General features: G+C 39.3%; 1 protein-coding gene across 2 annotated transcripts in view; it reads left to right on the top strand.

Annotated features, from left to right (window-relative positions):
- The window catches only part of ADIPOR1 (adiponectin receptor 1), a 454,062-nt gene that overhangs the window by 214,721 nt on the left and 224,730 nt on the right, over nt 1-14,611 (top strand). For both annotated transcript variants that reach the window (XM_053706909.1, XM_053706910.1), the window contains one exon: nt 10,899-11,070. In XM_053706909.1, coding sequence (XP_053562884.1) covers nt 10,899-11,070 — 172 coding nt within the window. The remainder of the gene's footprint in view (nt 1-10,898; nt 11,071-14,611) is intronic.

Here is a 14,611-nt window from a genome sequence, read left to right as displayed (position 1 = left end):
CCTCCAACCATGATCTTGAAGAAACAACACAAGTCGATTCGTATGAGATTCTGCTAAATGTGAAGACTGAGCAAGTACCAAGATATCGTCCAAATAAGGAAATACAATACCCTGTTCTCTGATTACAGACAGAAGGGCACCGAGAACCTTTGTAAAAATTCTTGGAGCTGTTGCTAGGCCAAACGGCAGAGCCACAAACTGGTAATGCTTGTCTAGGAAAGAGAATCTCAGAAACTGATAGTGATCTGGATGAATCGGAATATGCAGATATGCATCCTGTAAATCTATTGTAGACATATAATGCCCTTGCTGAACAAAAGGCAGGATTGTCCTTACAGTTACCATTTTGAATGTTGGTATCCTTACATAACGATTCAATATTTTCAGATCCAGAACTGGTCTGAAGGAATTCTCCTTCTTTGGTACAATGAAGAGATTTGAATAAAACCCCAGCCCCTGTTCCAGAACTGGAACTGGCATAATTACTCCAGCCAACTCTAGATCTGAAACACATTTCAGAAATGCTTGAGCCTTCACTGGGTTTACTGGGACACTGGAAAGAAAAAATCTCTTTGCAGGAGGCCTTAACTTGAAGCCAATTCTGTACCCTTCTGAAACAATGTTCTGAATCCAAAGATTGTGAACGGAATTGATCCAAATCTCTGTGAAAAAACGTAATCTGCCCCCTACCAGCTGAGCTGGAATGAGGGCCGCACCTTCATGTGGACTTAGGAGCTGGCTTTGATTTTCTAAAAGGCTTGGATTTATTCCAAACTGGAGATGGTTTCCAAACTGATACCACTCCTGAGGATGAAGGATCAGGCTTTTGTTCCTTGTTGTGACGAAAGGAACGAAAACGATTATTAGACCTAAATTTACCTTTAGATTTTTTATCCTGTGGTAAAAAAGTTCCTTTCCCTCCAGTAACAGTTGAGATAATAGAATCCAACTGAGAACCAAACAATTTATTACCCTGGAAAGAAAGGGAAAGCAGAGTAGACTTAGAAGACATATTAGCATTCCAAGTTTTAAGCCATAAAGCTCTTCTAGCTAAAATAGCTAGAGACATATACCTGACATCAACTCTAATGATATCAAAGATGGCATCACAAATAAAATTATTAGCATGTTGAAGAAGAATAATGCTATGAGAATTATGATCTGTTACTTGTTGCGCTAAAGCTTCTAACCAAAAAGTTGAAGCTGCAGCAACATCCGCTAAAGATATAGCAGGTCTAAGAAGATTACCTGAACACAAGTAAGCTTTTCTTAGAAAGGATTCAATTTTCCTATCTAAAGGATCCTTAAAGGAAGTACCATCTGCCGTAGGAATAGTAGTACGCTTAGCAAGGGTAGAGACAGCCCCATCAACCTTAGGGATTTTGTCCCAAAACTCTAATCTGTCAGATGGCACAGGATATAATTACTTAAAACGTTTAGAAGGAGTAAATGAATTACCCAAATTATTCCATTCCCTGTAAATTACTTCAGAAATAGCACCAGGGACAAGAAAAACTTTTGGAATAACTACAGGAGATTTAAAAACCTTATCTAAATGTTTAGATTTAGTATCAAGAGGACAAGAATCCTCAATTTCTAATGCAATTAGGACTTCTTTAAGTAAAGAACGAATAAATTCCATTTTAAATAAATATGAAGATTTATCAGCATCAACCTCTGAGACAGAATCCTCTGAACCAGAAGAACCATTATCAGAATCAGAATGATGATGTTCATTTAAAAATTCATCTGAAAAATGAGAAGTTTTAAAAGACTTTTTACGTTTACTAGAAGGAGGAATAACAGACATAGCCTTCTTAATGGATTTAGAAACAAAATCTCTTATGTTATCAGGAACACTCTGTGCATTAGATGTTGACGGAACAGCAACAGGTAATGTAACAGTACTAAAGGAAATATTATCTGCATTAACAAGTTTGTCATGACAAACAGTACAAACAACAGCTGGAGGAACAGATACCATAAGTTTACAGCAGATACACTTAGCTTTGGTAGCTCCAGCACCAGGCAGCAATTTTCCAGAAGTATCTTCTGACTCAGTTTCAACGTGGGACATCTTGCAATATGTAATAGAAAAAACAACATATAAAGCAAAATTGATCAAATTTCTTAAATGACAGTTTCAGGAATGGGAAAAAATGCCAGTGAACAAGCTTCTAGCAACCAGAAGCAATAAATAATGAGACTTAAATAATGTGGAGACAATAGTGACGCCCATATTTTTTTAGCGCCAAAAATGACGCCCACATTATTTGGCGCCTAAATGCTTTTGGCGCCAAAAATGACGCCACATCCGGAACGCCGACACCTTTGGCGCAAAAGAACGTCAAAAATGACGCAACTTCCGGCGACACGTATGACGCCGGAAACAGAAAAAAAAATTTTCCCCAAAAAAGTCCGCGCCAAGAATGACGCAATAAAATGAAGCATTTTCAGCCCCCGCGAGCCTAACAGCCCACAGGGAAAAAGTCAAATTTTAAGGTAAGAAAAAAATTGATTTATTCATATGCATAATCCCAAATATGAAACTGACTGTCTGAAATAAGGAATGTTGAACATTCTGAGTCAAGGCAAATAAATGTTTGAATACATATATTTAGAACTTTATAAAAAAGTTCCCAACCATAGCTTAGAGTGTCACAGAAAATAAGACTTACTTACCCCAGGACACTCATCTACATGTTGTAGAAAGCCAAACCAGTACTGAAACGAAAATCAGCAGAGGTAATGGTATATATATATATATATATAAGAGTATATCGTCGATCTGAAAAGGGAGGTAAGAGATGAATCTCTACGACCGATAACAGAGAACCTATGAAATAGACCCCGTAGAAGGAGATCATTGAATTCAAATAGGCAATACTCTCCTCACATCCCTCTGACATTCACTGCACGCTGAGAGGAAAACCAGGCTCCAACCTGCTGCGGAGCGCATATCAACGTAGAATCTAGCACAAACTTACTTCACCACCTCCATAGGAGGCAAAGTTTGTAAAACTGATTTGTGGGTGTGGTGAGGGGTGTATTTATAGGCATTTTGAGGTTTGGGAAACTTTGCCCCTCCTGGTAGGAATGTATATCCCATACGTCACTAGCTCATGGACTCTTGCTAATTACATGAAAGAAAACGTCTATATCGTTTTTTTTTATCCGTTTTTTGAACTAAGGGGTTAATCATCCATTTGCAAGTGGGTGCAATACTCTGTTAGCTTATTATACACACTGTAAAAATTTCATTTGATTTACTGCCTTTTTTCACTGTTTTTCAAATTCTGACAAAATTTGTTTCTCTTAAAGGCACAGTACCGTTTTTATTTTTTGCTTATTAACTTGATTTAAAGTGTTTTCCAAGCTTGCTGGTCTCATTGCTAGTCTGTTTAAACATGTCTGACATAGAGGAAACTCCTTGTTCATAGAAACATAGATATTGACGGCAGATAAGAGCCATAGGCCCAGCAAGTCTGCCCGACCTTACCTAACAGTATAAACTTATCTAGTTCGTAGGATAGCCCTATGCTTGTCCCATGCATTTTTAAAGTCCCCCACAGTGTTTGTTGCTACTACCTCTTGAGGAAGTTTATTCCATAAATCAATCACTCTTTCTGTAAAGAAGTGCTTCCTCAAATTACTTCTGAATCTACTACCCTTTAGCTTGAGCTCATGACCCCTTGTTCTTGAATTTTCCATTTTATGTAAAATACCCACAGCCTCAGTTTTACTAAACCCTTTAATGTACTTGAAAGTTGCTATCATATCACCTCTTTCCCTTCTCTCCTCTAAGCTATACATATTTAGGTCAATGAGCCTATCCTGGTAAGTTTTATTTTTTAGACCATGTACCATTTTGGTAGCCCTCCTTTGCACAGATTCAAGTTTGTTAATATCCTTCTGAAGATATGGTCTCCAGAACTGCACACAATACTCAAGATGAGGCCTAACTAATGATCTATAAAGTGGCATAAGAACCTTACTATTTCTGCTGCAAATACCTCTACCAATACATCCAAGCATTCTGCTTGCCTTACTCGCTGCATTACTACATTGTTTACTACATATGTTTAGAAGCCATGGTGGAACCCCCTCTTAGAATGTATACCAAATGTACTGATTTTACTTTAAGTAATAAAGATCATATTCTGTCTTTAAAAAATGTATCACCAGAGGAATCTGACGAGGGGGAAGTTATGCCGACTAACTCGCCCCACGTGTCAGACCCTTTGACTCCCGCTCAAGGGACTCATGCTCTAATGGCGCCAAGTACATCTAGTGCGCCCATAGCGTTTACTTTACAAGACATGGCGGCGGTCATGGATAATACACTGTCAGCGGTATTATCCAGACTACCTGGGTTTAGAGGAAAGCGAGACAGCTCTGGAGTTAGAAGAAATACAGAGCATACTGACGCTTTAAGAGCTGTGTCTGATACTCCCTCACAATATGCAGAAGCTGAGGAAGGAGAGCTTCTTTCTGTGGGTGATGTTTCTGACTCAGGGAAGAGGATTCAACCTGATTCTGATATGTCTACATTTAAATTTAAGCTTGAACACCTCCGCGTATTGCTCAGGGAGGTTTTAGCTGCTTTGAATGACTGTGATACAATTGCAGTGCCAGAGAAATTGTGTAGATTGGATAAATACTATGCAGTGCCGGTGTGTACTGATGTTTTTCCAATACCTAAAAGGTTTACAGAAATTATTTCTAAGGAATGGGATAGACCTGGTGTGCCGTTCTCTCCCCCTCCTATTTTTAAGAAAATGTTTCCAATAGATGCCACCACACGGGACTTATGGCAGACAGTCTCTAAGGTGGAGGGAGCAGTTTCTACCCTGGTTAAGCGTACTACTATCCCTGTCGAGGACAGTTGTGCTTTTTCAGATCCAATGGATAAAAAGTTAGAGGGTTACCTTAAGAAAATGTTTATTCAACAAGGTTTTATTCTACAGCCCCTTGCATGCATTGCCCCAGTCACTGCTGCTGCGGCTTTCTGGTTTGAGTCTCTGGAAGAGGCTTTACAGGTAGAGACCCCATTGGATGACATACTTGACAAGCTTAGAGCACTTAAGCTAGCCATTTCTTTTGTTTCTGATGCCATTGTTCATTTGACTAAACTAACGGCTAAGAATTCTGGTTTTGCTATTCAGGCGCGCAGGGCGCTATGGTCAGCTGACGTTACTTCAAAGTCTAAGCTGCTTAACATTCCCTTCAAGGGGCAAACCCTATTCGGGCCTGGTTTGAAGGAGATCATTTCTGATATCACTGGAGGAAAAGGTCATGCCCTTCCTCAGGATAGGTCCAAATCAAGGGCCAAACAGACTAATTTTCGTGCCTTTTGAAACTTCAAGGCGAGTGCGGCATCAACTTCCTCTAATGCAAAAAAAGAGGGAACTTTTGCTCAGTCCAAGTCGGTCTGGAAACCTAACCAGACCTGGAATAAAGGCAAGCAGGCCAAAAAGCCTGCTGCTGCCTCTAAGACAGCATGTAGGATCGGCCCCCTATCCGGTAACAAATCTAGTAGGGGGCAGACTTTCACTCTTCGCCCAGGCGTGGGCAAGAGATGTCCAGGATCCCTGGGCGTTGGAAATTATATCCCAGGGATATCTTCTGGACTTCAAAGCTTCCCCTCCAAAAGGGAGATTTCACCTTTCACAATTATCTGCAAACCAGATAAAGAGAGAGGCATTCTTACACTGTGTTCAAGACCTCCTAGTTATGGGAGTGATCCGTCCAGTTCCAAAGGAGGAACAGGGACAGGTAGTTTACTGAAATCTGTTTGTGGTTCCCAAAAAAGAGGGAACCTTCAGACCAATTTTAGATCTCAAGATCTTAAACAAATTCCTCAGAGTTCCATCATTCAAGATGGAGACTATTCGTACCATCCTACCTATGATCCAGGAGGGTCAATATATGACTACAGTGGATTTAAAGGATGCTTATCTTCACATTCCGATACACAAAGATCATCATTGGTTTCTCAGGTTTGCCTTCCTAGACAGGCATTACCAGTTTGTAGCTCTTTCCTTTGGATTAGCTACAGCCCCAAGAATCTTTACGAAGGTTCTGGGGTCACTTCTGGCGGTCCTAAGACCGCGGGGCATAGCAGTGGCCCCTTATTTAGACGACATCCTGATACAGGCGTCAAATTTCCAAATTGCCAAGTCTCATACGGACATAGTTCTGGCATTTCTGAGGTTGCATGGGTGGAAGGTGAACGAAGAAAAGAGTTCTCTATCCCCTCTCACAAGAGTCTCCTTTCTGGGAACTCTAATAGATTCTGTAGAAATGAGGATTTACCTGACAGAGTCCAGGTTATCAAAACTTCTAAATTCCTGCCGTGTTCTTTATTCTACTTCTCGCCCTTCGGTGGCTCAGTGTATGGAAGTAATCGGCTTAATGGTAGCGGCAACTCTGCATGCTCAGTCAGTGGAATGGGGATTACACAGATTTGTCCCCTCTACTAAATCTGGATTAAGAGACCAGGGATTCTCTTCTCTGGTAGCTATCTCGGGTCCATCTGTCCAAAGGTATGACCTTTCGCAGGCCAGATTGGACAATTGTAACGACAGATGCCAGCCTTCGAGGCTGGGGGGCAGTTTGGAACTCCCTGAAGGCTCAGGGATCGTGGACTCAGGAGGAGACACTCCTTCCAATAAACATTCTAGAACTGAGAGCGATATTCAATGCTCTTCAGGCTTGGCCTCAGCTAGCGGCAATGAGGTTCATCAGATTTCAGTTGGACAACATCACAACTGTGGCTTACATCAACCATCAAGGGGGAACAAGGAGTTCCCTAGCGATGTTAGAAGTCTCAAGGATAATTCGCTGGGCAGAGATTCACTCTTGCCACCTATCAGCTATCCATATCCCAGGTATAGAGAACTGGGAGGCGGATTTTCTAAGTCGACAGACTTTTCATCCGGGGGAGTGGGAACTCCATCCGGAGGTGTTTGCACAATTGATTCATCGTTGGGGCAAACCAGAACTGGATCTCATGGCGTCTCGTCGCCAGAATGCCAAGCTTCCTTGTTACGGATCCAGGTCCAGGGACCCCCAAGGCGACGCTGATAGATGCACTAGCAGCACCTTGGTCTTTCAACCTGGCTTATGTGTTTCCACCGTTTCCTCTGCTCCCTCGTCTGATTGCCAAAATCAAGCAGGAGAGAGCATCGGTGATCTTGATAGCGCCTGCGTGGCCACGCAGGACTTGGTATGCAGATCTGGTGGACATGTCATCCTTTCCACCATGGACTCTGCCGCTGAGACAGGACCTTCTACTTCAAGGTCCTTTCAACCATCCAAATCTAATTTCTCTGAGGCTGACTGCCTGGAGATTGAACGCTTGATTTTATCAAAGCGTGGCTTCTCCGAGTCAGTCATTGATACCTTAATTTAGGCACGAAAGCCTGTCACCAGGAAAATCTATCATAAGATTTGGCGTAAATATCTTTATTGGTGTGAATCCAAGGGTTTCTCATGGAGTAAGGTCAGGATTCCCAAGATGTTATCCTTTCTCCAAGAAGGATTGGAAAAAGGGTTGTCAGCTAGTTCCTTAAAGGGACAGATTTCTGCTCTGTCTATTCTTTTGCACAAGCGTCTGGCGGATGTTCCAGACTTTCAGGCATTTTGTCAGGCTTTAGTTAGAATCAAGCCTGTGTTTAAACCTGTTGCTCTGCCATGGAGCTTAAATTTGGTTCTTAAAGTTCTTCAAGGGGTTCCGTTTGAACCTCTTCATTCCATAGATATCAAACTTTTATCTTGGAAAGTTCTCTTTTTGGTAGCTATTTCCTCGGCTCATAGAGTTTCCGAGTTATCTGCCTTACAATGTGATTCTCCTTATCTGATCTTCCATGCAGATAAGGTAGTTCTGCGTACCAAACTTGGGTTTTTACCTAAGGTGGTATCTAATAAGAATATCAATCAGGAGATTGTTGTTCCATTATTGTGTCCTAATCCTTCTTCAAAGAAGGAACGTCTATTACACAATCTTGACGTGGTTCGTGCTTTAAAGTATTATTTACAAGCTACTAAAGATTTTCGTCAAACATCTGCTTTGTTTGTCGTCTACTCTTGACAGAGGAGAGGCCAAAAGGCTTCGGCAACCTCTCTTTCGTTTTGGCTAAGGAGCATAATCCGCTTAGTTTATGAGACTGCTGGCCAGCAGCCTCCTGAAAGGATTACAGCTCATTCTAGTAGAGCTGTGGCTTCCACATGGGCTTTTAAAAATGAGGCTTCTGTTGAACAGATTTGCAAGGCGGCGACTTGGTCTTCGCTTCGTACCTTTTCAAAATTCTATAAATTTGATACTTTTGCTTCTTCGGAGGCTATTTTTGGGAGAGAGGTTTTACAGGCAGTGGTTCCTTCCGTTTAAGTACCTGCCTTGTCCCTCCCTTCATCCGTGTACTTTAGCTTTGGTATTGGTATCCCACAAGTAATGAATGATCCGTGGACTGGATACACCTTACAAGAGAAAACATAATTTATGCTTACCTGATAAATTTATTTCTCTTGTGGTGTATCCAGTCCACGGCCCGCCCTGTCATTTTAAGGCAGGTATTTTTTAACTTTAAACTACAGTCACCACTGCACCCTATGGTTTCTCCTTACTCTGCTTGTTTTCGGTCGAATGACTGGATATGGCAGTTAGGGGAGGAGCTATATAGCAGCTCTGCTGTGGGTGATCCTCTTGCAACTTCCTGTTGGGAAGGAGAATATCCCACAAGTAATGGATGATCCGTGGACTGGATACACCAGAAGAGAAATAAATGTATCAGGTAAGCATAAATTATGTTTTTTTGCTACATGAGCATCTGGTGGACGTGCCAGAAGTGCAATCTTTTTGTCAGGCACTAGTCTGCATCAGGCCTGTGTTTAAGTCGGTTGCTCCCCCTTAGGTTTTTGCCCTTGTTCTTAAAGTTTTGCAGTAGGCTCTGTTTGAGCCTTTACTTTCCATAGATATTAAGTTGTTATTTTGGAAGATTTTGTTTCTCGTTGCTATCTTTTCTGCTTGGAGAGTCTCAGAGCTCTCAGTTTTCAGTGTGATTCACCTTATCGTATCTTTCATGCAGTTAAGGCGGTTATTCGTATTAGTTAGGTTTTCTTCTTAACTGGTTTTGGATAGATATATTTATCAGAAAATTGTTTCTTCTCTGTGTTCTTATCTTTCTTCTCATAAGGAACATTTGTTGCACAACTTTGATGTTGTGTGTGCTTTTATTTTCTATCTACAGGCGACTAAGGATTTTCGCCAGTTTGCTGTTTGTTTCTCTGGGAAACATAAAGCTCAGAGAGCTTCAGCTACTTCTCTTTCTCTTTGGTTGAGTAGTATAATGTGTTTGATTTATGAGACTGCTGGACAGCCGCCTCCTGAGAGAATTTCAGCTCATTTCACTAGTGCTGTCCCTTCTTCTTGGGCTTTCAAGAAGTAAGTTTCTTTAGAACAGATTTGCAAGGCTGCAACTTGGTCCTCTCTGCATGCTTTTTCCAAATTTGATATTTTTGTCTCAGCTGAGGCTTCTTTTAAGAGAAAGGTTCTTCATGCAGTGGTGCCTTCTGTTTAGGTTACCTGTCTTGTCCCTCCCTAATCATCTGTGTCCTCTAGCTTGGTTATTGGTTCTCACTAGTATTTGATGATTCCGTGGTCTCACCATATCTTAGGAAACAAAACATAATTTATGCTTACCTGTTAAATTTATTTATTTCCGGATATGGTGAGTCCATGGCCCACCCTTTATTTAAGACAGTTATTTTTTACTTAAAACCTCAGGCACATCTACACCTTTGTGTTATCTTCTTTTTCCCTTTGGCTGAATAACTGGAGGTTATGGGTAAGGGAAGTGACATATATAGCAGCTTTGCTGTGGTGCTCTTTGCCTCCTCCTGCTGGCCAGGAGTGATATTCCCACTAGTAGTTGATGATTCCGTGGACCATATCCGGAAATAAATATATTTATCATGTAAGCATAAATTATGTTTTGTCTTTTTTTTTTAGAATTGATTCCTTAATATTTTTTTAGTATTTGAATTGGATTCCAGGATTTGTCTTCAGGGTACAGGAATTACTAAAATATATGAATCAATTGTTCTAAACGTGGCTTTGAAGAAAAAAAAAAATTCTTCCCTCAATATTTTTTTCGGGGGCCTTCCTATCTCTAGCACAGATCCTAGAGGAAAAGGCAAGCTTGTGTCAAGGGTTCTAGATTTTATTTGTGTTTATTATCAGTGTTGTGTTTCCTGTATGCTGTACTTATCCATGATTATCTTGATAATTTTGTCCTCCACTTGCAAGCAACATGGTATTCAGTTTGTATCTTTCTCCACCTCCCCACCCTGTAATTGTGGGGATAATGGATCTGAATGTATTCCCTAGTTTCTTACTTTTCCAACCTTTGGGCTTAGTATTTCTATTAATTAATGTTACTATTCTAAACTTTTAGGTATGTCTAATTTATATTGCCTATTATACTTTGTTATATTACCTTTTGATTGGGAGCTTTTTTCTCGAATTTTAAAATAAATAAATATACATATTGTTCTAAGGCAAGGCTAATCTTTGCTTTTATGTCTAGCATGTATTTACTGTTTAACATCCTTTTAATTAGTGTCTTATGTTATCCCAGGTATTCTTGAAGTACCCCACTGTGTTTGTCTTTAACACCTCTAATGGAAGTTTGTTCTGTAAATCAGAAACCCTTTCTGTGATGAAGTGTTTTTGCAAAATATTTGTGAACCTGCTACCATTCAACCTGAGATCATGGTAAAGGAGTATTTGTTTTAGCCTACTCCGGAGGCCACTTTTATATGGTGGTTCTTAGAGTTGATGAAATCGGTTTATTGCAATATATAAAGCTTGATATTTTTTCTATTGTTTTTACATTAAGGTGTGGGAAGGGCGCTGGAGAGTCATCCCATATGACGTGCTTCCTGACTGGCTGAAAGACAATGATTATCTTCTCCATGGTCACCGCCCCCCAATGCCATCATTCAGAGCCTGTTTCAGAAGCATCTTCCGAATACACACAGAGACTGGGAACATATGGACTCATTTACTAGGTATGATAATTGTTTCTTTACATTTATTGACACATGCATAATGAGAGTAAATGCAACCTTAAAAGTGACATACAACTCAACAAATTTCCTTATGCCTAATAAAGTAAAACATTTTATATGTTCAAATAAACTTGAAATGAAAAAAGAAATACAGCTATTTCTATATCTTGTTGCATTGCATATCAGCAATTTCTATATCTCGGTGTAGCACACCCTTCCCTTTTGGGTCATAAAACAAAACAGACTATGGGTAACGTTGAAAAGAAAGAGGATAGCGCAGAAAGAGTAATCCAGAGGTATTAAGCAAGATATAGAAATTATTTTTGGTGTAAATTTCTAGTTGTCTTGACTCTGACTGGCTTTTACCAGAAAGGCAATCAGTACTGCACAACAAATAGGTTGGAAGAAAACAGCAACAAAGAAATTATGCAAATATACAAAAGTTATTTAGAAACCACTGAAGATAAAATCTTGTGTCCCTATTTAGCCAAATGAAACTGCATGAAATCTTGTTGATAGTAAGGAACGAATGTGTGAGATTTCCATACAGCTGCTTGGTTCACTTCTATAAGAGCACATGCACGCTCCTGAGCTTACCTAGGATTACTCTTTAACTAAGGATACCAAGAGAACTAAGCAAAAGTAATAACAAATACATTTTTTTATTTTTTATTTCATGCTGTATCAAATCCTTTTACCTTTAATTTCGACTTAAAGTGATGATAAATTCTAGCATTTGAAAAACGCTAGGATTTACCATCACTAAAAAGAAATGCGACCTTCATTCATCAGTTTAAAAAAATAAGATGAATAGGTACCTTTATTTCACTGCGTCTTCAGTGCTAACCTAACTGCCTTCTGACCACCAATGGCACAGCTCAATGAGGTGACTTTCAACCTCTTAGCCAACAGCTGTGCTATAGCATAATGCCAAAGGACAAATACAGCTATTGGCTAAGAGGTGGAAATATCCTCTCACTGAAAAATTGAGTTGCGCTGTGAGCGCTTAATTTAGTGCTGAAGTCGTGGCGAAATAAAGGTACCTATTCATTAGATTTTTTTAAACTGATGAATGCCGTTGCCTTATTTTTAATGATGGTAAATACTAGCATTTTTTTTAAACACTAGAATTTACCATCACTCTAACTGTAGGCAATGAAAAACATTTAGGGCCAGATTGCGAGTGGATTGCAAACGTTTGCACAAGCGATAAGGGGGGAGAGTGTGGGCATGAAGGGGTTAATAACACTCAGCCTCTGATTCCCTTACACATTTCCTTCTACAAGGACCTAAATAGACACCAAATTAACCCTCAAATCCTTCCTACACCACCCCAGATTAACAATACTGCCAGCACCAAGTGTTTTGAATAAGGATGATTTGGGAACCCAGTAACTCACGCGATTATCAATTAGGTAACTTGACATTAACCTTATCTCTATTGAGTGTGAATTCAGATATTGGAGACCAAAGACAGAATTAGATTATTTATATTAAAAAATATTTATTAGTCACAGCACTACCTAATTATCAGTTGATAATCTTATATGCATAACAAAATGAAAGCTTTTATTAGTATAGCTAGGGGGGTGCAAGAGTCAAGTATTGCCTCACAAAATACTCAAAACAATCTATTAAATTATAACTCAGCACACCTTTAAGGATATAATGCTTAATTTTATTTGTTCAAACTTAAATAACAATCTATCAAAATCCAAACTCACAGTCCATTCACACATTCATCAAGCATACTATAAAAAAGATTCTATCCCAGGCGTCCCTGGGTGAATCAAAAAGCAGCTGTCATCTTATGAGAACAAATATGTTTCTGCTTGAGGTCTGGAAACAGTTCAATGTAGATATATAGAGATATATGAAAAAGTCCCTTATATAAAAAAAGTAAGAACTGAGTCCAGTGAATTGTGGCTGTTACGAACCACGTCACTTCCAATATATTTCTTAATAACAACTTAGCTCAAGTCCCGTCACTCTTTTCAAATCATAGTCCACTCTTCTGTATCTTTAACATTCAATAAGCTCTCTTAAAACCACAGACATACTCAAAGCATATTCAGCATAAACTTGCGATTCCTCAGGTTCTCTATTCTTATGTCACTGTGATTAGTAGAGCAAGCTGGTTAGTTAATTCTCCGTGTATGTTAATTGCCATTGCCAAGCCATAAAACTGTATTTTATCTCTTACGAACTCCCAAAGTTGTCCCACTTTCAATCCACACTTGCGGCAGGGAAGAGCTCGTTATATATACAGCACTTAAAGCAACAGCAAGAGTTCATGCAAAAGTTAAATGTATGCATAGATGTTAGTCAATAAATCCAAACGGCATATAATACTCTGTCTTGGAACAATGATCTGAATGTCCTATTATATGCAAGCACACATATCTCTTTGTCTCAGATGTATGTATATTCATTTAGAGTGGCCATTACATAATATGCATGTTAGTATGTGAACAGATACTTGCGGTTTCGTTACTCATCGAGTCAAATTTTGCTTCCCAATTTTTGATCCACACTTGCGGAAGGGAGATGACTCATCCACGCTTCTATCCGGTCACAGAGTGCGATGTCCACCTTAATACGAGTGATTTTATCTGCTACAGAAGCTTAGTATCGGAAGTGTATCAGAAGTGTATCAAACAGCGTCTCAGTCAGTTGATTATCAGCATGACAAACTCCCTGAGTTCGTAACAGCCACAATTCACTGGACTCAGTTCTTACTTTTTTTATATATGGGACTTTTTCATATATCTCTATATATCTACATTGAACTGTTTCCAGACCTCAAGCAGAAACATATTTGTTCTCATAAGATAACAGCTGCTTTTTGATTCACCCAGGGACGCCTGGGATTGAATCTTTTTTATAGTATGCTTGATGAATGTGTGAATGGACTGTGAGTTTGGATTTTGATAGTTATTTAAGTTTGAACAAATAAAATTAAGCATTATATCCTTAAAGGTGTGCTGAGTTATAATTTAATAGATTATTTATATGTTTAATAACAAATGCAGGTTACACAGTGCCAAATTGCAGAAGACATACAGAAGAAATACAAAAGAAAAAGAATAAATGCAAAGATACAGTTCTTTAAAATAAAATGGGATATAAACTAAACAGTAACCACTTCTTGGGCCTTCAAGAATGAGGCTTCAGTTTGGTTTTCTTTGCATACTTTTACAAAGTTCTACTATTTTGATGTTTTTTCTTCTTCTGAGGCAACTTTTGGTAGGAATGTCCTTCAGGTAATTGGTTTCACCTTAACAATCCTAAAATAACCAGGCACTCACAGATCGATCAACGTTGGGGCCTAATGGATCACAGTCTTCTCAAAGTAGGATGGCTTGAATATAGTCTGTTTATATAAATATAGAAACAATATAAATGTGAAATTGACAAATGAAAAGTTTATAGTCACCACCTATTCTTTGTTTCTAGTGGAATAAGGTCTGTCAGGGTATGGCTGAGTGGCATTGGATATCACATAATTTAATATCTCATTTAGCTAATACCTACTATGAAT

The sequence above is a fragment of the Bombina bombina genome, chromosome 3 (genome assembly GCF_027579735.1).
Source record: "Bombina bombina isolate aBomBom1 chromosome 3, aBomBom1.pri, whole genome shotgun sequence".
NCBI classification, from domain to species: Eukaryota; Metazoa; Chordata; class Amphibia; order Anura; family Bombinatoridae; genus Bombina; species Bombina bombina.
Note: the sequence above shows the minus strand (reverse complement) of the source record. Positions and strands in the feature narration are given on the sequence as shown.